This window comes from Anas acuta, chromosome 3 (assembly GCF_963932015.1).
Source record: "Anas acuta chromosome 3, bAnaAcu1.1, whole genome shotgun sequence".
NCBI lineage: Eukaryota > Metazoa > Chordata > Aves > Anseriformes > Anatidae > Anas > Anas acuta.
The window spans coordinates 81,169,889-81,193,692 of NC_088981.1; the positions used below are offsets into that span (position 1 = coordinate 81,169,889).

At 42.3% G+C, this 23,804-nt stretch overlaps 1 protein-coding gene across 1 annotated transcript; it reads left to right on the plus strand.

Annotated features, from left to right (window-relative positions):
• The first annotated feature begins 13,991 nt into the window (after nt 1-13,991).
• Nucleotides 13,992-18,346, plus strand: CGA (glycoprotein hormones, alpha polypeptide). The gene is made up of 3 exons (XM_068675115.1): nt 13,992-14,157; nt 16,482-16,666; nt 18,115-18,346. Exons 1-3 carry the CDS (start codon nt 14,058-14,060, stop codon nt 18,190-18,192), a joined length of 363 nt encoding a protein of 120 aa, XP_068531216.1. The 5' UTR covers nt 13,992-14,057; the 3' UTR covers nt 18,193-18,346.
• The last annotated feature ends 5,458 nt before the right edge of the window (nt 18,347-23,804 follow it).

A 23,804-nucleotide genomic window follows, 5' to 3' on the forward strand; every position in this document is an offset into this window, starting at 1 on the left:
AAAACTGGCCCCAGGATGAACACCTGGGGCTGTCCTCTGGAGAAACCTTCCCATATTGACAGCAAACCATCAGTTACTGCACTTGGAGAAGATTTTTTCATATGTTGCACCTACTGATTGCCTGTGAACATGCTGCCTTAGCAGACTTAGGAAGATGCTGTGCGGAACAGCATCAAAAGCTCGTCATTGTCAAGATGCATCATATCTGCTACTTCCCACTTATTTGCTAGGGCAATTATCCTGTCAGAGAAAGAGCTTAGCTTCAACTGATATAATTCTTTTCTTGACAAACCCATTTCAACTATTTTTTTTTAAATGATTATCATCATCTTCCAGGTATTTACAAATTTTGTAATACTTTGTTTTGTTTCAAGGAGTAAAAGTTAGATTGACAGGTGTAAAATACTCTGAGTCCTCTATCCTCTCTTTTAAAAGTAAGTATTGGATTTCTACTTTTCTAGGGTTCGATCCTTTCTTGCTTACTCTTATTTCTTGAAAATGATCATTAACAGTGCAAAGATTACTGCAGAGAGTTCTCTGAACACTTACTGGGAATTTTGTCATAGCCTGCTAACTTAAGCACTGATAACATTTTAGTTTCTTTCCTCTTTCCAGCATCACGGGACCAAGGCTGGGCTGCCTAAACTTATACTCAACGATTCTGATGCGATTGGCCTGATTCTCGAGTGTGTGTGGTTAGTGTCAAAAAAATCGTGGTAATCAGCAAAGCATGTGTGCTTGTGTACACCCCTGCTCAGCCGGCTTGTAAGTACGTGATTAAGTGCTGCTGAAATCCCTGGGACTTACTACATTAGTGAAGTTAATGAGACTTCACACCAGTAACTGCTCTGCAAACAATCACAGGCTGCTAAACTAGGGACCTGGTGTGATCCCATGCCCTAGGTCACGTTTGAATGTCTTCTCGTTGGAAATTATTTCTCTGCTTGCCCAGATGAAAGGAAAGAGTGTGTCAGTGGGGAAAGAGAGCAGAGGTGAGCACAGTCCCAGGTGAGTGCAAGCCAGTTGTGTGCAGAGGTGTTAAATTAGGGTGTGCATCTGCCTACCCTCAAACACTGCATCTGTGCTTCAGCCCTTGAGCAGATGGATGTGACAAGCTCCGTGCCAGATGGGAAAGCACGTGCAGAGGCACCCATGTGGTGCTGGCTCCACGTATAGACATGGTATAGATGCACCAGGACATCTCTGTGCCTCTGATGATAAGCCTTACGTCTCAGCTGAGCTTAGTAATTCCAGGTGGGCATCACGCTGCTGTACCTGCTTCTTTTGGGGCCAAGCTGGCGTGTTTGTATGGACACACCACTCCAGTGGACGTGCTGATGCAGTTCAGTGCTGGCTGGATGCGTCTAGATCCTGGGCTGATGCGCTCCTTGGCCTTTTTTATATCTGCTTTCAGAATCTCAGTATGTTTACTGAGAAAAGTTGTTGTGGTTGAAATAGGGAATAGGCAAAGAAGATTCAGGCAGGATGTTAAAAAATGAGTTTGGGGGCTCCTGGGGCTTGCTGTGAGCTCTGTCTGGCCAGATGTAAGAATCTGCAGTGCAGCTGTAGATACCTACATCTGAGCTAGTTGTCTAGTTTCCCCTTAAAACCAAGGAGAGTGGTCAATTCATCTTGTCATGACAGAGCTGTCAAAAAGAGGTTTAAAAATGCCTTTTTTTTTCTCATTTGATTCTGAGGGAATCTAGAGAGTTAACTCAGGTGTCTCTATGGCATTGCAGTTGCCCTCATCTGATCAGACAAATCCCAGCCTTATTCAAGTCAGTTTTGCAGAATGTGTAGCCATACCCTCAAGGATATATCTCAAATATGGTAAACATGAAAGTATCTGTTCATTTTTTTTCTTTTAAACTTCTGAGCCCTAGTCTTTCATCTGCATCCAATTTGATTTTGTTAGGCTTTAATTTGCTAGACTGATGAATCACTTTCTCAGTGGTTAGTGCTTGCTCATTCCTCATTTGTAGATGGTGCTGATTGCAACTTTGTACGTAGGATTTGGTTGAGTGCTGGGAAGCATATGCACAGCATTTAAACTTCTTGCAGACGTTTTCTAGACCACCATCCAGATGCCTTGTGGCCCACCAGCGGTTCACAGACGGCAGGGTAAGTAACTCTGATGTAAATTAAAGGCAGGCTCAGAGGACTCTTTTGCAGGGCCATTGGTACAGCCCAGGAAATTGGACCCGTTGTTTGCTACATTCCCTGTCCAGCCAGGCTGCGCAGAGCAATTCTGTAAGCTGTGCTCTGAGGAGTACTGATCATATCTGTGCATGTGAGCCCTAATTCACAGTTTCCTCAGGACAGCCACTGGTGCTTTTTAAAGCTCTCTGTTATGGGTATCAGGGCTGAGAAGTTCCCAAGGACACCTCTTCCTCTATTCCCCCACTCATTAAAGCAGGAAGAGCTACAGCAGTTAGGAAACTGTTAAAACAAAGACGTGGGCACCGACCTTTACTTTTCCCTGTCAGAGTGAGCTGATTTCACACATGCAACCCTTTAAACCAATAAATCAATGGCAAACTTGTGACCTTATTTGCTGTAATGAATCAGTTGTATTGCCATGTTCTGCACCGTATCAAAGAGCAGCAAATCTGGTTTAAATGGCCAGTGTGCTCTGCCTGCTTCAGTGTTGCAGTAAAGTACCATTTAAAGTAAAAAAAAAATAAAAATATATATATATATTTACTTTTAGCTCACTAAGGCATATCAAATGTTAACATTTGTTACCTACTGGTACTTTACTTGGTAGTGCTTGTTTATAGCTAGTGGGAGTGATAAACTTATGCTCTCTCTGAATTTCCTATCTAACATTTAGATACGGCATTTTAAATGTTTAAAAAGTATGGAGAAAAAACTCTAAAGGGCATCCCAGGAAAAAATGCAGTCGGCTAATGAATGGTGGTTAAAATACTAAGACGTTTTTATTGCTAGCCAAAAGCTCTGGCTACATGCTTGGAATAGTGTGCAGCACACTCCTGAGAAAGAAATCAACACCCCGAATCTGGAACTGAGGCTTTGTTTGCAGAGGCTTTTGTGGCACTTAGGAGACTTGGTTTTCTCCAGTCACTGCGTTTAACTGCCTGTCCCAAACGCTCTAAAAGCTGAAGGAGCTCAATACGTATTTCTGTGACATCAAAACAAGTACCATTAGCTGCATTTTGTATTAGTCTGTGGGCTTCTGTATGCCTGCTGGGTCTCTGGGAAGTCAACCCTACATAGCAATAGCTCTGGGAAGGCTGTTATGCTCCTGAAAGTCTGCCTACTGTCATCACAGAAGCTGTCCTTGCAGCACTGTCCATTAAAAACAAGTGGTGCATTCCCTTCTTGGTATCCTGAGTGTTGGTATCTGATAGTTAAATGTTCTAGGAGCTGTAGTTATGGAGAAAGATAGTTTGAATGAGAAGATAGCCTTTGCTTCAGAGAATTTTCAGACCAACTGGCAAATAAGAGATGACAAATGAACACAGGCAAAGGGAAAGAACATAGGAAGCAATTAATAGATAAAGATCAATTCTAAACTTCCTCCCCTTCCTAGCCTCCTGGCTGGGCTGTAGGAAGTTTCAGAGAACCTGGGAAACAGCATGGACCCCAAATTGTCTAAGTGTGAAAAAAGCATGATTATCTCTATTCCTTGCACAGTAGCGATAAAATGAAAGAATCCTTGGGATGGATTCATCTGGTCAAGTGCAGACAGCTAAAAAGTGGGTATGACTGAGCCAGTTTTCTTGACCCTGTGGCTAGTTGTAAGGCATCACTGATTTCATGCTAAAGAGGGTGCTAAGATAAGTTAGATAAAGTGCAGTCTGAAAATGCCTGTTTCTTTGCATTGACTGTGGAGGTAGTCAGAGCAACCAGCTTGGACATTCACCGTCAGATGGATGACACCACAGATGTCTGAAGTTGGAGGAATTGAATCTGACGGCGTTATCCTTTCTCCTCCTGCACACTTCTGCAAGCGTCAAATATAAATGACCTGTACTTCTTGACAGATAGCACGTATTGAACATGCAGGCGATGAAATACATGATAACAACCCTTTTGGGAAGAAAGATGAACGGCTAAAAAGTTGAATCTGGCTGGGCATTGGTATAATTTTGTCGTGGCTTTGTCCTAGCCCAGTAAAATGGCCGTTTCAAGTCAGAGTCTGTTTCGGACTTTCCTAACCACCAAATTTCTTACTGAAGCACATGTAGAAGTTTAAATAAATGAACTAATTCTTGAGTGCTGAAGCGGCGAGTGGTCTCCTGAAACATTTTGCACTGTTTTTGTTGGTTTTTTTTTGTGTGCGTATTTTTGTATCTGGAAGGAGGATGCAAGCATCATCTAGACCATTTCCAACAGGAGATTTTATTTAGTCCTATTTCATTTCTTTCATTTATAATCTAAGCTTAGCTTAAGAAATAGGATGGACCGCAAAATAGTATCTTTTATATTTTTTGCTGGGTTTTGGATCTCATTCCCTGGCCTGTCTCTCCCCCAGGATGTATGGCTTAGACCTGTCTGGTCTATTTAGATAGGGACTTAGTTTACATATGAGACATTGCTGTGGTTCATTGCTGTCCCTCTGATGACAGCCACGTAATGTTGCAGGCAGAGAATGGCTGCTGTTCTGCCTCTTGATAGCAGTTAAATTTCAACAACATGGAAAATCAACTTCCAAAGCAGCTTTCTGAAGATACAGCCAAGTATCCAGCATTAATGCACCTTAAGGTCTCTGCTGCAGTCTTATTATATAAATGTAAACCCTTTTCATTTCTGAAAGGTAGCTGTATGGAGACAGGCAATATTGGCCTGCTTTGCTTTCCAGTATGGCCTTAATTATAATGCACTAGACCATTTTCCATGCACTAAATCACTAACACTGATAACCAAATGCCTTGTATAATTCCTTTCATTTGTTGCTCTGAAAGTCTGGCACAAACATAAAGCATATGCAATGCAGAGCTCCTCAGGAGGGGTTGGTGGCTGCAGAAAGGGATTGCTTAGACGTGTTGAAGAGACCACTGTGGGTATAGAAACTGACTTTCTGCACTACATAGACCTAAAATCTCGTCTGGAAATTTTGGTGAAGCCAAAAGGACTTCAGGATATTTCAGATCTGTTGTCTTCAGCCAATACCCAGGTGTCACCTGCACCTGAGTGGAACAGGAGTTGGAGGGAATGGCTTTATTCCTCCAAACATTAAATGAGACTGAATTCTCCGGGGGGGGGGGGACATCTTTTCCTGACTTTTGTGCACAGGAGCATCATGAGATTGGCTGGATCTCTGGGACAAGCCTGCTGCCATCTCAGGCAGTGCTGGGCAGACCCATGACTGCTAGATCTCAGTGTGGGTTTCCTAAGTGCTGCTGGAATAGGGATCTAAGCAAAGCGAGTTTGTTATTCAGCTGGATGACCTGACAGTCAGGTTTCTGTGTGCAGTGACAGCAGAGAGGCTAACGGCAACCTGGTAACAAGTCTCTTGGTAATGTGATAGAAATAAGCTGTTTTCTTCAGTCTATTTTCAAGTTACGTTTTCTATGTCAGAGCATTTTTTTAAATATTATTATCAGCGCTCTAGGCTACTTCTTGCTTGCCACAATTTGATTGGAATTTGGTGGACTTAAGCATTTTTTTGCTTTCATCTGTAAAAAGCAAGAAATACAGCTCTATGAAACGGGAAAGCAATTTGTAATAGAAATTTCTCCTAGTAGAAGTGATGCAGCGAGCATTTGAGAGTGTTCAGATTTGGGGCTATAGAGAGCTACTACATAATTGTATGAACAATTATTTTTTGTATTAGATGATGTGAGTCGCTGAAATTGCTAGTTGTATAAATGAGACATCCTGCATTATTGATCAGGCTTCTTTTCATTGGACGGGAAGTGTACATTTCCCTTTTACACGGATACTTATCTGATCTGAACCCGACATGCAATGATTCATTCATACGTTTAGGGTTTTGTTTCTGTTTTCATTAAGAAAAGCTAAGTACTGAAGTGTGTTTAAAATAAAACTGCATTATCTGTCTCTCATGGACTACCCTTGTTTTGCAGGAGCATAGTCACTGACACAATCAGATCAGTAGTCTGTCAAATTTAGTGTTTTCCCTCTGAATAATAGTGAGCACTTAATGTTTCAGAAGTCTAACAAATCTAGTCAAATCTTCAACAGAGCAATGCTATACGTAAAAGCTATAGTCCTTTCTGACCTTGTAAGCTGGTTTAGTCACTATATGAGGCATAGTTACTTCTATTAATTAAAAGCAGAGAAAAAGAATATTGAAATACAATCTTTAAAGGCCTTGAAGTCAAACCTGCATGTTAATGACATTTTGTTTGCTGTTCCACAATACTGTGACAGTTGTAATATTATCCATTTTAATTTTGCTCAGAGGAGTTGGATTTCAAATAAACCTATTTCAAAAAGAAGCATGAGAAAAGAGCTAAACAGAAGCCATCATCCTATTAGTACCATAAGTTGTCTAATAAGGTGCCATGAATAAACATTTTGACCTTGACAAGTTACAGAAGAAAGGAGAAAAAAATGTAGGTATTGCTTATAATCTTACCATTTTTCTTCAGAGACAGAATTCTTCGTTAGCTTTGGTGAAATCCATCACCTGTAATATTAATTACTTTAAAAAGCAAAAAGATGCATATTAGTGAAGTCTCTTTCCGCTATGGTTTTAGAATTGAGGAGTCTCTGAAGTCAATAATTTATGTGGAATAAATACTAAAAGCCTTATTATCTCGGAATAATCAATGTTTGGCTGAAGCTTGAGAACACTAATAGCTAATCTTAAAAGTCCAGATCCAGTTTCATTTGAAAAAATGGCAGAACTCTCATTGATTTTAAAGGAAGGAGGAAGAGGCCAAAAAACATTGCTATGAGAGGTAATTTTAGATAATCTGTTGAAGACATCTGTAAAATTGCAGAAAACTTGACTTTGACTCTCTGCATAATGCTATATGATACATTTCAGTGGACAGGAGGTCTTTGTGTTACAATGCCATATATCTGTGTTTTCCACTGCCTTGGGGCATCTTCAGCTTCTGTCCTCCAGGGTCTCTTGGAAGAGAGACCTTTCCTTTCCTTATCCTTTCTGCTGGGGGTAAGGCATAGCAAACCTTGTATTGCCCTTACTAAATCAATTCTGTTTTACAGTGCTTATCTTTGATCACAGTTTCTTTGGGGGAGTAGGGTCTATTTATGCATAGTGTGGATTGTCATTGCTGAGTGGAAGAATTTTTGTACTGAAGCCCTTTCTTTTGTACCGGATCCCTTTCCCTTTCTTTTACTGATGGAGCAGGAGGATACCCTGCAACTCCACAGAGTAGCAAAGAAGAAAAGCTTTCCTCTAGCGGGGAAAAGGCAGCATCAGGAAACAGCCTCTTGATAAGCAGATATCGCTAAGTAGGGAAGTAGGACAGATACCCTGAGACAGCATCTGGCAGAGACAGGGAGGAGATGTGAACCCTCCTTTCCAGAGAAAGCCTGAGAAGGAGCTGTAGGGATCCAGCTCCTAAAAAGAGCCTGAAGTTCTGAAACTCAGTAACACTTAAGTGCTGAGCTCACACTGATTTCAGTCTTAACGAGTGCTAAATTTAGTGTAACTTATGCTCTTTAATAGAGTCCTAGTCTAATTTAGGAGTATAGCAGCCTCGAAGAAGCTTGGAAATTTAAGCAGTTTGCTGCCTTTTTCCACCTCAGAATTACTTTTTTTACTCCTAAAAATAGAAAACAAAATACTGATCTTGGCAAAGCACATTTGACGGTCAGTTTGGCAGATAGACTTAGCTGTCTTTTCATCCATGCACTTATATAGGCCATCAGATGGTAATATCAGTGAAACAAAAACTGTGATGATATTGCTAAGTGATTTAAGAATACCCTCTTTAATAAACTACAGTTTATTTTCTTCATACATTTAAAATAGTGAGCGACGTTCTCTCATTTCTCATTCAGTGGCACATTAAGACAGATCTGACCAAGTATTTTTAGTTGGAGATTTGGAGCAGCTAAAGTCAGAAATCCTCTTAATAAAAATAGGAGCTTTTTTTAAACTATCTTTTATACCAGTGTAATTCCATTGACTCCACAAGATTTATTTCTAATACATTCTGATAAGAAAGGAGTAGCAGGTTGTAGGCACTTTTATTTTTCTTCATGCTTTGAGGGTAACGTCATCAGTGTTCCCGAATCATTCTAACGAAAACACTATTTTGTACCACATTTATTTTTTTCCTATTTTGATGGTATACTGCAATACATACGTAAATGAGTACCAAATATATACAACACTTATTTATTTTCCTGATTATGGGGATAGTTTTATGCTTTTTTTCTGACCATCACAAGTCAAACTGGGCTTCCCATAAGACTACAAGCTGAGCTAGAGTATGAAATGGGCAGGTTAGAGACAAGTCAGAGGTACTCTGTAACCTTCAGCAATTTTCATCAAATTTGCTTTGAATGACAAGAAATATTAAGCTTCTGTCTTCCAAGGGAATATTTCTCAGTAAACTGTGTTTACCAGCAGCTTTCGGATTTCAGCCTTATGCTTTTTTTTTTTTTTTTTTTTTTTTTTTTTTATTAAATGAAGCAAGGTTGTAGGAAGAGAGACCATCTTTTATTAGACCAGCTCACACTTCTGGATGAAAAACAGAATAAAAATCCATCTTCAGTTTTGAAACAGAAGTGAATTTCAAGCCAAATGTAGGCTGGGGACGATTGTTTTGGGTTTAGGCCTATGTCTCTCCGTTGACTACAGAGGCAGACTAGAGTCAGCAACTCAGATTTAGGCAGGTAACTTTTAGATATCTGAAGTGAATCTTCCTCAAGACTCCGTGACTAGCCGTGTGACCCAGGGCTGTCTGCATTGCCAGGGCATGTTCCCAGGAGCTGCTTGGACATACACCTCTGCTTTGGGATGGGGAAGAGAAGAGCTCAGTGGATGCAGGCCCTGCCATTCTACTTGGTCTCAGTGCCAGCAGGCAGAGTGGGACCTGTCTTGTTTAGCCAATGTCGACACAGGCTCTGTCACTTGGGAGTGGGGACTTGCGAGTCCCTAAGCCTTAAAAATCTGCACCTGGATGCCGTCTTCAAAAGTGCCTCCTTTGCTCTAGCTTGACTCTGAAAACAAGATGAGATCTTGCCAGACATCTGACCTTTAAAAGAAGTAATCGTTCTGTATCTATCTATCCATGAATTTGTTCTCTGGGCATTAAATTCAAACAGAGATTATACTCTTAAATGTTTGTATGGATCTCTGCTGTTCTTTGTTATTCTCTGCTAAAACAATGCCATTGCTATAGATTTTTTCCCCTCTGGTTTAAGAAGCATTGGGAAACCTTAGTAGCTCTACCTTGTTTTAAAATGAGATTCTGTTCACTGCAGCAAATAACTAGATGCTGAATATTTGAGTTCCCCAGGAAACTTACGTGGCATTGAGTTTGTGCTTGCAAGCTGCCCTTTCTTTCATTATATAAGGAAATAATGGTCTCTATGAAAGTCAAGTGGAAGATAAGATCAGCATGGTGGGCTGGTAATTACATAAAGTGATGTTCAGTCATTAGACAAAATGTACAGTTGATCCTATGGCTTAGATGTGGGCGAGGAATATGATCTAACTTCGCTGGTATAAAAGAAAGATGCAGCTTTTTCGTGCATCAGTTTCAGGAAGGTACATCCACACATCAAGGACAGCTTACATTGAACACCATCCTGCAGTTTCTCAGCTGATTCATTCTTGGTGAACAAGGGAGGTAATATATTTTTATTTTTCTGCTAAAGAGGAACAATTACAGGCTTTTGACATCCTCTTCCCTCTCTCTACAAAACTTTTCTTCTCCTTCCATTCTGTCAAAGTTCTTGCTCGGAAAACTAGCTGAAAAGGTTGTATTGGAGCTAAGACATCAGTACTTGGGGTTAAACTAATTTTGTAAGTAATAGAAAACAAGGTTGTAGGATTGCATGACAGCTAAATGGTGATATTTTGTGATTTCTGATTGCATCTGGTAATGCTTGATTAATAACCTGTTTTTCCCCTGGTCAACAGTACTGCTGTCAGATGTCAAATGTTATGCAGTTTCTGGTAATAACACATCTTTTAGAGTCTTTGAATTTCGAGTCATGACTAAACATTAAGGGGATAAAATACTAGTCAAGATTTCTTAGTCTTCAGTGGTTTCCTAACAGGTTGCTGCATACAAGTTGCAGCCACAAGCGAGGCACTGGCACTTCATCATTGCTGTGGCACAACAATATGTCACTGCTGAGCGCTTTGGGAAGAAATGAACACAACGTGCAGAGTGTTTCGGTCTTGTTGGGCACAACATCACCACAGTCAGAATATACAAAAAAAATATAGAGGGACATCTCAAGTTTATGCTGAAGATTTGAGATTATTTCATACAGTCAGTACAAAGCAGGCCCATCTAACAAAGCTCTCTGGCATGTCTTTGCAAGGATGCAGAGCACAGAATTTGAGTAGGAATTCTGGTACCAGGGAGCATGATATGACTGTAAAGACATCCACAGAGTCCCAAATGCACGTGACAAGAAGACCTGTTTGCAGTCACTGATGATCAGCTGTCCTTGTTGTGATAAATGGTAATTTGATAACATTTTTTTTTTTTTTTTACAGAAAAATACAAGTTATTGTAAATAGTGAGGTGAGACTACCTGCTGGAGAACATTTAAAATTACCATCTTTCCAAAGAGCTGCTAGAATTCACACCTTACATAGCATTCCAATAGCTTAAGACAATTAATAGAGCAAAGTAAAAGCTTACTTTGATTTGATGGTGAAGTGGTGTGGCTGTTAACTGGGTTAGCAGCATGGGCACAGTCAGGAAAGCAAAGGGGTTGAAGAGCAGATGTGTTCCACAGAGCAGAATAAGACCATCAGGCAAAATTGCTGTCACACTGGAAGAGCAGAGAAGATCATGTCTGGGTTTTATTGACATGTGTCTTTGTTGGTTTTAGTGTGAGCCTGACAGTCGAACTCAATAGAGGAAGTGCAAAACTGCAATTTCAATTCCCTTTTTGGTTAATGTAATTTAAACAACTTCCCTCTGGGATGGCCTCAAACCCTGATAATGTACCAAAATCATAATGCTCTGCATTCTTAGCAAAATGAGGATGAAGAACGCCACCTTTATGGTGTGGGCACAGGTGACTTTTGTCCAGGGAGGAAAGCGCAGAGAGCTGGCAGCTGCCTTTCAGGAACCTGAGAGCCCTGCTGAAAGCTCCTGTGAGGCTATCCTGTCACCCACCCTTGACCGTCCTGCACATTCTCAGCATGGCCACCTCAAATTCATTGGGTGGACACGGTCAGATCAAGCTGATTTGGGTCTGCCTCAATGATCTGAAAGGAGGAAGGGGAGCAGAAAGCTTGTCTCGTCAGAAAACCTGGACAAAAATCAGGACAAGTGCTGGATATGTTAAAATAAAAGCTGAGCCTGAAAACAAAAGCTGAAGCAGAGATTCTCACCTCACAGATTTGGTGGGCACTACCCTAGCCTGCCGTGGCTGTCCCTTGGGATGCAATGTTGTGTCATGCAGGTTTTTTATTTTTGATTGTTTAAACATGCATCCCCAGTTTCCCATGGAAACTTCGTTTCCTGTGATTTTGCTAAGCCTGGTCAGGCAAAGGCTGTGTTCTTCTCCTCCTTCCTTTGGTCTCAGCCTCATCTGCCTGGGCGTGAGCTCTCTCTGACTGCTGGAAGCATGACGCTCTCCTTGATTTTGTTTCCTTCATTGTCCTGACTTCAAAGCTACATTTTATGATCGGTGCTCCACTGCAGGCTGACTGCTTCCTTTGATGACTATCTTGCAGCCTGTTTGCTCAGAGAACCAAGACATGCTGACCTGTGCCTAGCAGCCTCACATCCCCACATATCTCTGGGGATTTGTGGGGTGATGGGGCATCCCCCTGTTAATCCATATGCTCTTTACACACACCCCAGTGCTCCAGGTTTACTCAGTTAGGTGATCATATCAGGCAAGTAGCTTTACTCCTTGGACCCACTCAGGTTTGCATCTCCCTCCAGACATGAGCTGGCATTATTTGAATCACACTTTCCCTTCCTGACTTTCTACTCTCTACTTCTTAAGGATGTCAGTGTCTTCTCCAATAGTTTGGTGTGCTTAAATAACCTCTACACCAAATCTCAGGATCAATGTCTTTGTTGTTGGCATGATTGTCCTTTTCATTTTCGGGGTGCTGCGGAGCCTGCCGTTCAGACACAACCCAAACCAGCACTCAGTTGGCTTCCAGCACGGGCTGGGGCTGTGACTGCAGGAGCGGAGAGACCTGCACGATCAGATAAGGTTTCTGAGGAGGCAGGTGAACAGGTCGGTGGTTGGGAGCTGTGGGCTCTGTGGTGCCGCGGGCTGCTTGGGATCACTGCCTGGGGCACGTTGCTGAAGCCAGGTTGGAGCAAGTGCATGCACTGCTGCACGGTCACAGCAAAACACCTCTTTAGGGTGGATGAAAAGAGTGATGAGCATAGAGACCCTCAGGGGATAATCTGCAAGGGAATGATCTGTTGTGAGGCACTCTGTCTCAGCAATCGAAAGACCTTGTAACTAAATCCTCCAGGAGAAAGCTGTCCCAGGGCAGGCTGGTTGGACAAAGGGGTGCTGCCTGGCTCCTCGCTCTGCTGTGCAACTGAGTACTGCAGCGTCCTTTCTGCGGTGCTTTTTCTCTGTGCACCCAATTGGTTCCTCGTGGGATGTGAGTAATGCCTGCTCACTTCTGAAGGAAGGGCTCAGGTCTGTGGTTTGGAAGAAAAGTCATTTTTAAGTGGGAAGTTCTTTTTTCTGAATGAGAGACTGGGCAAAAACAGTCTGATTGGACACTGAAATTGCCAGTCCAATTGCTCAGAGAGAACTGAGGCTTTGTGTCCTCCTCCATGAAATCTTATTGGGAATAACAATAATAAAAATACAAGAACATTCATTTTAAAAAATTGAGCATAGAAACTGAGATGATATTCATATGGCCATAGCTTATATGCACTACATCTTTAATGTTATTGTCCCCCATTTATTCTTATCAGAGGGATGCATAATTCTGTGGCACAGATTTGATCTGGATCAAATACAGCCACACAACTGCATGTCTGTTTGAATGACGCAGAGAACATGTGATACGATATGTATGGCCACTTCATCTCGGGTGCTAGCTGTACAAGAACAGATGTGCTATGCAGGAGATATTGCCATCTTGCACAAAAATTAATCTACTGAAAAGATTTTTAAAAGTTTGTGCCAAGCAAGGTGTTTATACCAAACCAGCTTTCTGTACTTTTGATCTGTCATTCAGAACTGAAAACCCAATTTGGTGTGTCAGTAAGACAAAGCCTGACAGAAATCTCAGTCCCGAAGATGACGGTGACTCTGAACTCCCTGTGACTCTCCTGACAAGGCCACCATACCACAGAGGTGGCTCTGGAGCTATTCAAAGCCCTTCTGAGCTCCCCCTGGGCACCCTGTCCCCTTGGGCTTTCTAGTTTTCTGTCATTGCAGCGGTCAGAGGAGCTTTTTTCCACCAAGGGACAGGGCTGTGTAAATCTGTTCGTGAGGACTCGGGTACTAAAGAGGTCGGTATTTGGACAAATAATCTGACTCTTGGCTCAGGAAATTACGATCTAATGTGAAATTATTTCCCTGAAATGAGTCTTTCCATGGCACAGGTGCTGCAGATTCTGTTGTCTTCTCCATAAGCATTTGATGTCTTTCTCCACTGTACCATAAATATTAGGCAGTTATGATACTTGAAGTTGATGTGCTATGGTTTATGTTAATATTCAGAAAAGATTGTTAAGGCCAGAAGGAAAGGCACATTCTTGTTATGATGGTGGTGATGAAATCAATTTTCTGAGGCTATAAAATGCACATCAGTATAGCACGTTTTCAGTTTCTGATCCTGTTTCTAAATTGTCTCTGTGACTTGCACTGAATGCTGTATTAGTGTGTAGCTTAGATCCTGGTACCATACCCAGCGTGAAATAGTCCTTTAAAATGTGTTTACTTGTATTTCCAGGAAGATCATGGATTGCTACGGGAAGTATGCAGCTGTCACTTTGACCATTTTGTCTGTATTTCTGCATCTTCTTCATTCTTTCCCTGATGGAGAGTTTCTCATGCAGGGTAAGCTGCTCTCAGTGTTCAGAAATAGGACAATTACGAAGAGTAGTAATTAAACTTGTTTTATAGATGTGGTCATAAATCTCATCATTCTGTTGCATTTATTGATGCTGAGGTACGAAAATTTAATTAACCAAAATAATTTTGCTGTAAGTATCCTTCCTATTCCTTCTTTAAACGTGGTTTCTCCAGGTCGCAAGTCTCCCAAATGACAGTGTCCTCATCTTGATGTGTGTGATCTTAATCCTTGAAACATTAGTAAATAGGAATGTTTCATTTTGTTGTACTTCTGACATCAAAATGGCAACGTGACACCAGGAATAGCAAAACAATAGCTCCTCATCATATATTTCCTCAGTAGAGGAATATATTTCCTCAGTAGATCCCAGAATATGGGATGTTGGGACTGTAGCATTCTGTAAAAGAGGCATATTAGGGATATTTTGGGGTGTCTGAGGGTTTGTTTTTCACTTCCTTGTATGCTCTGTGCTAACACATGTAGCACTCTGTTCAGCTCTGGGGCCCCCAGCACAAGAAGGACATTCACCTATTAAAACGAATCCAGAGGAGGGCCACGAAGATGATCAAGGGGCTGGAGCACCTCGCCTGTGAAGAGAGGCTGAGGGAGTTGGGGTTGTTCAGCCTGGAGAAGAGAAGGCTCTGGGGAGACCTTATAGCAGCCTGCCAGTTCCTAATGGGGCCTACAGGAAAGCTGGGGAGGGACTTGTCAGGGAGTGGAGTGATAGAACAAGGGGGAATGGCTTTAAACTAAAAGAGGGTAGATTTAGCTTAGCTATATGGAAGAAGTTCTTCACTCACAGAGAGGTGAGGCCCTGGCACAGGCTGCCCAGAGAAGCTGTGGATGCCCCATCCCTGGAGGTGTTCAAGGCCAGGCTGGATGAGGCTTTGGGCAACCTGGTCTGGTGGGAGGTGTCCCTGCCCATGGCAAGGGGTGGAACTGGATGGGCTTTAAGGTCCCTTCCAACCCTAACTATTCTATGATTCTGCAATTCTGTGAAATTGGTCTCAAGCTTACAAATACCCTAGAAGTATGACCTTTATCCCTCTAGAACCTCTCACTGGATTCAAGGGTTAGGAACACTGTGGTGCAACCACAGAAAGCTCTGCGTCACAGAAGTCACCCAGTACAGACCGTAGTTACAAGGGGATTTGGCTCTGAAAGACCCAAATGGGTTTAGTGGGACAAAGTTATGGTGTACAATAGTATATCATAGGGATTTCCAGCATTATGGAGGCTTCAGTCTAGCCTCTAATTCACACAATATGCTGAGCACCTCTTCCCAGTAGGGACACGTGCACACTCCTCACTAACAAGGCCAGTGCCATAGAGCAACACAGAAAGTGCCTTTACTAGCACCCACTCGTAAACAAACAATCATCATACAAACATAAACACAACTTGATCCTGATTGTCCTCTCTGGCTGACCAGGACAGAGGTTTGTAGTGTTCATACATGTGGACACAGTATGGGTCCCTCCAGTAGCTGGGCTTAGACCCTTGCTTTAAGCTCACCTCCATGTAGTAGCAGGTATCAAAATCTTGGTCTCCTCCAGTTGCACCTGAACCTACTTCCCACCAGGGCCATCAGACTACGGCTTTTCCTTTGCTGGTATTGAGAACTGAGTGCTCAACTTTCAATGATTAGGTTAGGAGGAGTTCCTCTGCCTGTCATTATTCCTCTCCATCACCAAGTCTCTGTGTTCAACCTTTAGTCTCATAATTTAACATGCAAATACTCTGATAAAAAACATTTTCACACTTTAAATGATTTAATCTTGTAATAGTGTTGAGCATTTGCCTCCTGCCAATTGGGTTTCTTTAATTAGACTTGAACTGAATATAGAAAAATGCAAGCTAAAAAAAATCTTGGGATCAGTAGGCATTTTAAAAATTCTAGATAATAAAGCCTTGTCTGAAGACAAGTGATGTCTGAGAAGCACTAGTTCTTAATCTTGCTGTTGCTAGCTAACTACCATTAGCTAGTAGGTTTTTTAGGAAGAGCAAGTGTAGTAGAAATGCCAAAAAAAAAGAGTTGTCAACAAAATTAAATCGGAAGAATAGAAATAAAGCAATGCTTGTGCCTTAGCTGGAAAGCCACACTCTAGTTTTACAAATAGTGGATGTTGCAGAGTTGAAGGACCCTGAGGAGGAGAGCTTTTGTTTCTGTGCCTTTCTGTTTTGCACACATCAAACCGCAGAATGCAGCCAGTAATTCCTCTCAATGCTTGCACTTTCCCTTTCTTTTTGAAAATGAAAATACAGCTGGCCATCAAATAAAAGTCTTTTCTGTATATTTTTATGGCAGGTTGTCCAGAGTGCAAGCTAGGGGAGAACAGATTCTTTTCCAAACCAGGAGCACCCATTTACCAGTGCACTGGGTGCTGTTTCTCCCGGGCCTATCCCACTCCAATGAGGTCCAAGAAGACCATGCTTGTTCCAAAGAACATTACATCAGAAGCCACGTGCTGTGTAGCAAAGGCTTTCACCAAGGTGAGGATGTAGATGAGACCATTTAAGCTTGTTTTAGATTGCAATTTTTAGCTGAAGTAGTGAATAGAAATTAATATGTTTTTGCTGAAGAACACTGAACAGCTATTTGAAGGAAACATCTTTAGCATTATATCATCTGTGCTTGGGTTCATGCTTTTTTTCTAAAGTGTTGGCCAGTACCAAGTCTGATATTCAGCTGGGATGTGGAAACCGGTGCAGCGCCACTGATTTCAGTGAAACTACTGTGACTTATAATGTGTGAAGGGCTGGTGGTGGATTTGTTGTCCCCTCATTTTTAACTCTCCTGGAGGTGTACCCTGTCCTTAAATGTCATACAGTGTGGATTTTATTTTAATTAGTCATTTTCCTTGTTTCTTTCCTGCATAGGCAGGAGTCCTCTGGGAAGGTGGCTGGTCAATACTATCAATTGCATACATGGGAATGAGGGACCCAAATCATCTGTACTCATTAGGTTAATTGTGATTGTGTTTACTTTTAATAGTATAACCAGGAGGGAACTGTAAACATGTGCAACTACTTTCAGCATCTAACAGTCCCATCTGGAAGGTTCTGCTAAAGTTGATTTTTTTTGGGAGTGATTCAGCTCCAGGTGAAGAAACCTTAAATTTGATGTAATCGATGGTGAGCTAGGTGATAGAAGCTAAGGTATCTATCACTGTGGTGATCTGACTCAGGATCAATGAGTGTGTTGACTAGACACTCAGTTCAGTTACCCACTCACAGATTTGGTGCTATTTGAGATACCCTGGGGTACCCAAAACATCTGTGTATGGCTGGCAGACACAGGACCCATAAAAGACCTTCTGGAGTGGCAGCTGGAGGCTTGGTGGGATCCTCTCTCCCATCTCAAATGTCAGTCAACCTCTTGGTATGCGTACCTGGACAAAGCCCTGGGTCTCCACTGTCTGCAATGAGAGCTAAATACCTGACTTACCTATACACCCCTACAGCTGAACCCATCCTGCCTCATCATCTGAGTAGAGCACATATCTTTTTCTAGGCCACCAACATTATACCTGCCCTGAAACAGCAAGCAGAATTTGGTTGAGCTTAAAAATAACTCACAGTGTTTTGTGGTCTCTGTTTTTATATTCTCCATGGGAAGTATTCTAAGGGCAGTTCCTGATTTTTCATAGATTGGTTACTTGACATTTTTTGAAAGATAGATGCATGAAGAAGTGCCAAATTAAGGACACCAGGCTGCATGTCGCTGCTGAAAACCATCTCATTACGGCTCCGAAAGCCACTGATGATGCAGCTTCAGCACTGGTGTTCAGAGGCCATTCTAGTTTGTGTGCTCCAAAGAGCCTGCATACTACTTGGGGTTAAGAAAAAGGTTTCAGAAATCTTTTGCTTGAGAATGTGGTTTTAACTGTGTAGCTAATCCTAATTATTTTTTTACATGTGTGTGTTTTCTTTTTTTTAAGATTACCCTTAAGGACAATGTGAAGATAGAGAACCACACAGACTGTCACTGCAGTACCTGCTACTACCATAAATCCTAAAGCCTGTCCCTTTGTTAATGATCAAGGACAACGGTGAATGGAATATTTGTTTTTCAGCTTTTATAGCACTGCTGTGTAAAGTCTTATGTTTTCTGGTCAAGACACTGAGTAGGCCCTCGAATAAGATGGATGGCTGTTTTATTTCCTCTTTGCTTCTTCATGCATTTAAGTAAGTTTAACTATTTCTATTAGGGATAAAATATGGCACTTGCATGACAACCAAAGGCTCAATTTATTTTTAAAATAAACTGTCAGTTAAATTATCAATGTTTCTTGAGGAAAAATGATGATTTAATAGCTTAAAACAAAAAAAAAATGCTGGAGTTAAATTCTAGATTTTTTTTTGAGGGGGGAGAGAGGGAAAGAAGGAGGAAGAGAGGGATGGAATAGTGGGCGGACAAAGAAACAGTAATTTCCCCTTATTCATTTAGTGATGTTTGGATTTTTTTGGAAGACTCAACATTTTGTTTTTGCTGGATCTCTGTTGTTTTTTTATTCTTTACCTTGTGGGTAGAAAGCTTAACAGTAGCTCATCTGCGTATCTTGCCCTGTCTTTCTGTGCCATCCTTGATTTTTCTTTGAATGAATCTCCTCCCGTATAGATAAATAGGTGCAGAATGATATGTTAGAAAGAACCGCGCAGTTTGGTTTAGCAATGGTGGAAGAGAGGCATAGTGCAACTGTATTAGCTATTTAATGTGTGGCTGAGCAGCATGGAATTGGGCTTTAGTAATTCCCAAATGCAATGTGTCAGACCGAGATATACAAATAGGAAGGCAAGAGGCTGTGTTAGGTCAGAAGTGGACCACAGAATATGTATTCAGAACACACGACCTTAAAATTGTAGACAGGGATTTTAGAGATAGCATTTGTTCAGTTGCAATGGGTTGGAGCAGGGCCTCTGCTTGTGAGTCTGGTGCCTGCCCATAGGAACTGAAGTAAATTAATTCCACTCCCTTAGCCCAAATATCTGGGATGCGAACATCAGTCCTGCAGCGATTGCTGGATGCAAGGATTTAAATGTGCTTTCTGAAAAAGCCTCAGATGTATTTGCAGGGTATTTTGCTGCAGCAGGTGCTGTGAGGGTAGCAGTAAGGATCCATCACAGAGTTTCTGATGGAGAAAGGGGAGGCTGCCTTGGGGTGACGGTGGCTGCTCAGTCCGGGGGCATGGTCATGGCTGATTTCTGCTGCAGTCCTGAGTGACTGCAGTGCTTTAGATAGACCTCTGGGGCTGAGCTGTGATGGGGCCCTGGAGCAGCCCAGGACTGGCAGAATCTAACGATGGTTTAAATCCACAGTACACCCACCCTTCTGTCTACCAGAGTGTAAATTCACTGCTGTTTTCTAATACAATCACAGGGCTTTGTGGCGAAGACTTCTCATAGATAGAGGAGATCAGATTCTCAAAGGTAAATTATTTAGCATATGTCCAGTAAATCCCATCAGCCTGATCCCCATGCCTTACCCCTTCTGATTCAGTCTCGCAGAACCACCAGTGTGATCCAGTCCCATGTCTTAGCACAGAATCAGCTGTACTGAGCTGTTCTTGGGAGCTGTTTTGCCTAACTTGCTCTTGAGCAAACTTCCAGTGGTTATTCCTGAAACTGCCAAAGAGGCTGACCCTGTTGCTTCACAGTTGTTGCTATGCCAGAAAATATCCCTCTCCAGGAAAGTTTTTTGTATTTGTTAATGTTTTATCTATGACTTGTTTGCTTCAATATTACTTTTGGTCAAAGGGGAGGCAGTCCAGTAGGGTGGTCTTCAGGACGAGTTTAGTAACATCAGCAGAATAAGTTTTCATACAGAGAAGTCTAATTTCTCATTCTGGATCATCGCTCAAGACATTACAGGAATACATGTCAAGCAGCTGCTAAAGCTGACTCACAATTCCAACCTGTTGTGCGATTTTATTAAATGTGATTGATGCAGATACTTCTGCAGGGGAGCCAGGTCCCGCCTGGGATTTCCAGGCAACGAGAGAGGAGTCATCTGAAGCTGCAAGCCAACTGCCTTTGGGAATGGTATTGCTTTCTCTCATAACTTTGACAGGAGTGAGATGGAGAGCAGGGAGACGCGTTCTCTGAAGTCGTGGTGGAGATGTGCCTTTTTGCCCTGCCAAACTTCTCCTTGGACGGCCTCTTGCTCAAGTGAGCTCCTCTGGCAGCATCTTTTACTTGCTTGTCTGTCCATTCCTGTGCTGTCCACGATAGCAGGTTGGTGATGCGATAAACTTCTGCTTGCATGTTCTGAAAAAAAAAAAAAGTTCACATTTTTCATTGTAAAACCATAGAAATACTCAGAAAAAGCAACAAATTGGAGTGAGACACATGATTTAGAGAAGACACGGGATGGTGTAGCCCCGAGAAGATGGTGCAGCCCTGTGTCATTCTAGGATGCCTGCTTTATTTTTCACGGCCTTTCTCTCCTGCTTGTACAAAAACTGCTTACTCCTGAACTTCTCAACTCCCGGGTCCCTCTCCCCCCTACAGGGACCTCATGCATCAAGGGCTGGCCAAGTGTTTATTGTGGGGGCGCGTGGAATGTGCGCGCATCCACTTCATTATCTGGTTAAAGCCCTGCAGTTTAAAAGAAACCCCGCATAACAAGGAGGGTGATAAATTAAACATGCAGATCCACAACCCTAACAGCAGGTGATAACGGAGACAATAACAGAGACCAGACCTCTTTCAGCCACTGCCTGATGGACCATTGCCTCTGCCGTGGAGGGGGTGGTGGTGGTGGTGGAGGGAACAAGCCTGACCTGAGCATGGGAGATATCTGAGGGAGGCTTGCCAGCGAAAAGCTGTCTATGGGGTGTCAGGAAGGGCAAAATTTATTGTGGAGAAGTGTGGGTGTTACGAGTCGTAAGAAAGCTCATGTGGCTGACTGTAATAGAGAACAAGTGGTTGAGAAGCTGCTTGGGATGTGAGCAGGGCTATAGGCTGGAAGGCAGTCTACTCATGCATGTAGAGATTAAATACCAAATTTCCAGGAGGAATGGAAAAGAAAAGTATAATACAGCTTCCTCACATGAGAAGATGGCTGGGGCAGAGGCTAGATCACTCATATATATTCAGGAGGGCGCGGAGAGACAACATCACAAGATCAGAAGAGAGACTAATCTCTTGTTTACGCCAGTAGCCAAAGTGCATTTCTGTATTTCAGGCACAGGGTGTTTGAGGATGGAGATAAAATGAAGTCCTTGTCAGTGTGGTTTATAAGTAGCAATAAATCAGTCAGGCTAATACTGCAGATTAAAAATGCTGGAGATCAAACTGGCTGAAGATATAAATGATACATTTTTACTGTCACAGTGACCTACATAAACCTACATCACCATCGCCCTAATAACAAATTCATTCAGTGCGGAGAGAAGCAAGCTAGCCAAGCTATTTCCTGAGGGTTTGTGCCCAGCCTCACTGAAGACCCATTTTGCCATGTCCTCAGCACACCTGCCTCCCTGCAGAGGTCTGAGGTATTTACCCACCGCCGAAAAATGCTCAAAACCGATCAAAGGGTTACACAATTACTGAGAAGCAGATGTGCGGATGGACAGACGGCGTGAGTGCCTCCATGCTGTAAGGTACTGGGCGAAAAATCCTCCCAATGATTCAGAGAGATTGCAATTTCCAGTCCCCAGCTGGCAAGATCAGGAAGGGTGAGCTCTCAGTAGGAAGATAAAGCTCTCGAGCTGTAGGGATTTTAATGAAATGAAATTTCTGACAGGCGTTCTTACTCTTAGGAAGTCTGAGAAGCTGCAAATTAGCAGTAGCCTTCCATTCCTCATCCTGTCACCCTGTCTAAACAATGATTTTAAACAGTGGAGAGGGGGAAAGAAAAGCTTATCCCAGGACCTGTGCTGGCTAAGTACAGACTACAAGCTGGGTGAAAGAAGGCTGCTCTTTCTAGTTTGGAAGAGAGCTGAATGTATTTGTATATAGCAGGAGCCTCCTGCAGTGGGGAGAAGGCTGTTCGGCTATGTAAAAGAGCATCGCCGTGAAGAAAGAGAGATTTGAAAATAACTTTAGTAAATGTGTAAACACATGTGAGCAGTAAATGTCACAGTCACCGTCTTGCCAGACCATTCAGGGTGTTGAGGTATGATAGAAACCAGTATTCATTTGGTTGAGGGTAACAAAAAAAGCCAGCAAATTTGCTTTGTGAGAGGGCTTCAGCTCACGGCAGTTTCTTGGGAATTTGTTTTTTATTTATTTAGTAATTTGTTCTTGAAAACATCTTTCTCCACAGTTTGATTTTTCTAAAAGCATGAGAAATGCCTTTCAGGTCAACGCTTTCATCCGTCAAGCCCAAGGACTCTGTTTCTGACTCCGGCCATATCAGATGCTGCTAAAGGGTACACTTGAGGCTGGCCACTTCTTGCAGGCAGTTCCCCTTGTGTCACCCCCAGTGTCCACATTTGTCTGATGGGGGTATTAGAGGGTATTTCTCTTCCTTGTCCTTTTTGTAGCTACCTGTGGACTTCTTTTCTATCTAGTCCTGTTTGAAGCTGCTGCTATTATCTACCTCCATAACCTCCTGTCACAAGTTACAGAATTGTAAAAAGCAAAACAAAACAGAAACACACTTTAATCTGTTTTAAACCAAATATTGCCTTCATGATTTTGTAATCCTCAAATGTTTCTTTGCTCAGTGTTTTCCTCTCCATGACAGAGAGCCCAACATTTCTAGGTTCTCCACTGTCAGGCAGCTGCTTGATCATTTTGGTTGTTTTTCTCTGTACCTGCTTTAACTTTCTGCATCCTTGCTCAGGTGCAGAGAGCAGACCATGAACTGTGCTCAAGTGTGGTTAATCCAAAGTTATAAGTAGCAGCAAAATGATGCACTCAGACCTGTTCTTGGGACTGTTTTTCTTGATATTGTTTTGGCTTTTGTTGATGACCAGGGACCTGTTAATGATGATTTTTAAGATCTTTTTCTTTTTTGACATACTGCTGCTAGTTTTGGATCCAGCATCACGTAGTTGTGGCCTTGATTATTTTTCCCTGCTTGCATTACCTTACATTTGTCTCCTCCCAAGCTAATCTGCCGTATGGTTGCCCATTTAGTTGTGTGTGGTCTTTCTGGAGTTCTTCATCAGCATGACATTTGGCTGCCTGAAAGACTTGAGTATAATCTGGAAATTTCACTGTGGGTTTTCTTCACCAGATCTCTTACGAATATGTTGAACAAAACTGGTTCCAGCATTTTACTTGAAAAGTGAAAAGCCATGTTAAGCCCTATCCATCATTTTCCATCCTTTAGCCAGCTCTCACATCATAAGAGAAGCCTTTCTTCCAACCCTGTGGCAACCTAAGTTTCTTTAACAATGCTCTTCCAGCATTATTTTGGCATGTCTCCATTCTCTGTATTGTTATGACTGTAAAACACCCCAAATCTTAGCATCCAGATCAAGCTGCCTCAAAGTGCTACTTGATACAGACCGAACAGCTGCCTTTACTCTGCCACTGGGTTTGGGGTCAGGTTTGCTCGCAATGGAGCCTGTTTTTCTTTCCTGAAAAATCGGTGTGGGTATGTTCTTCTGGACCAAGCCTAGCTGTAATTAGGCTCAGGGAAAGCAGGATCCAAGTTTCCTGGCTGCATCTCCACTTC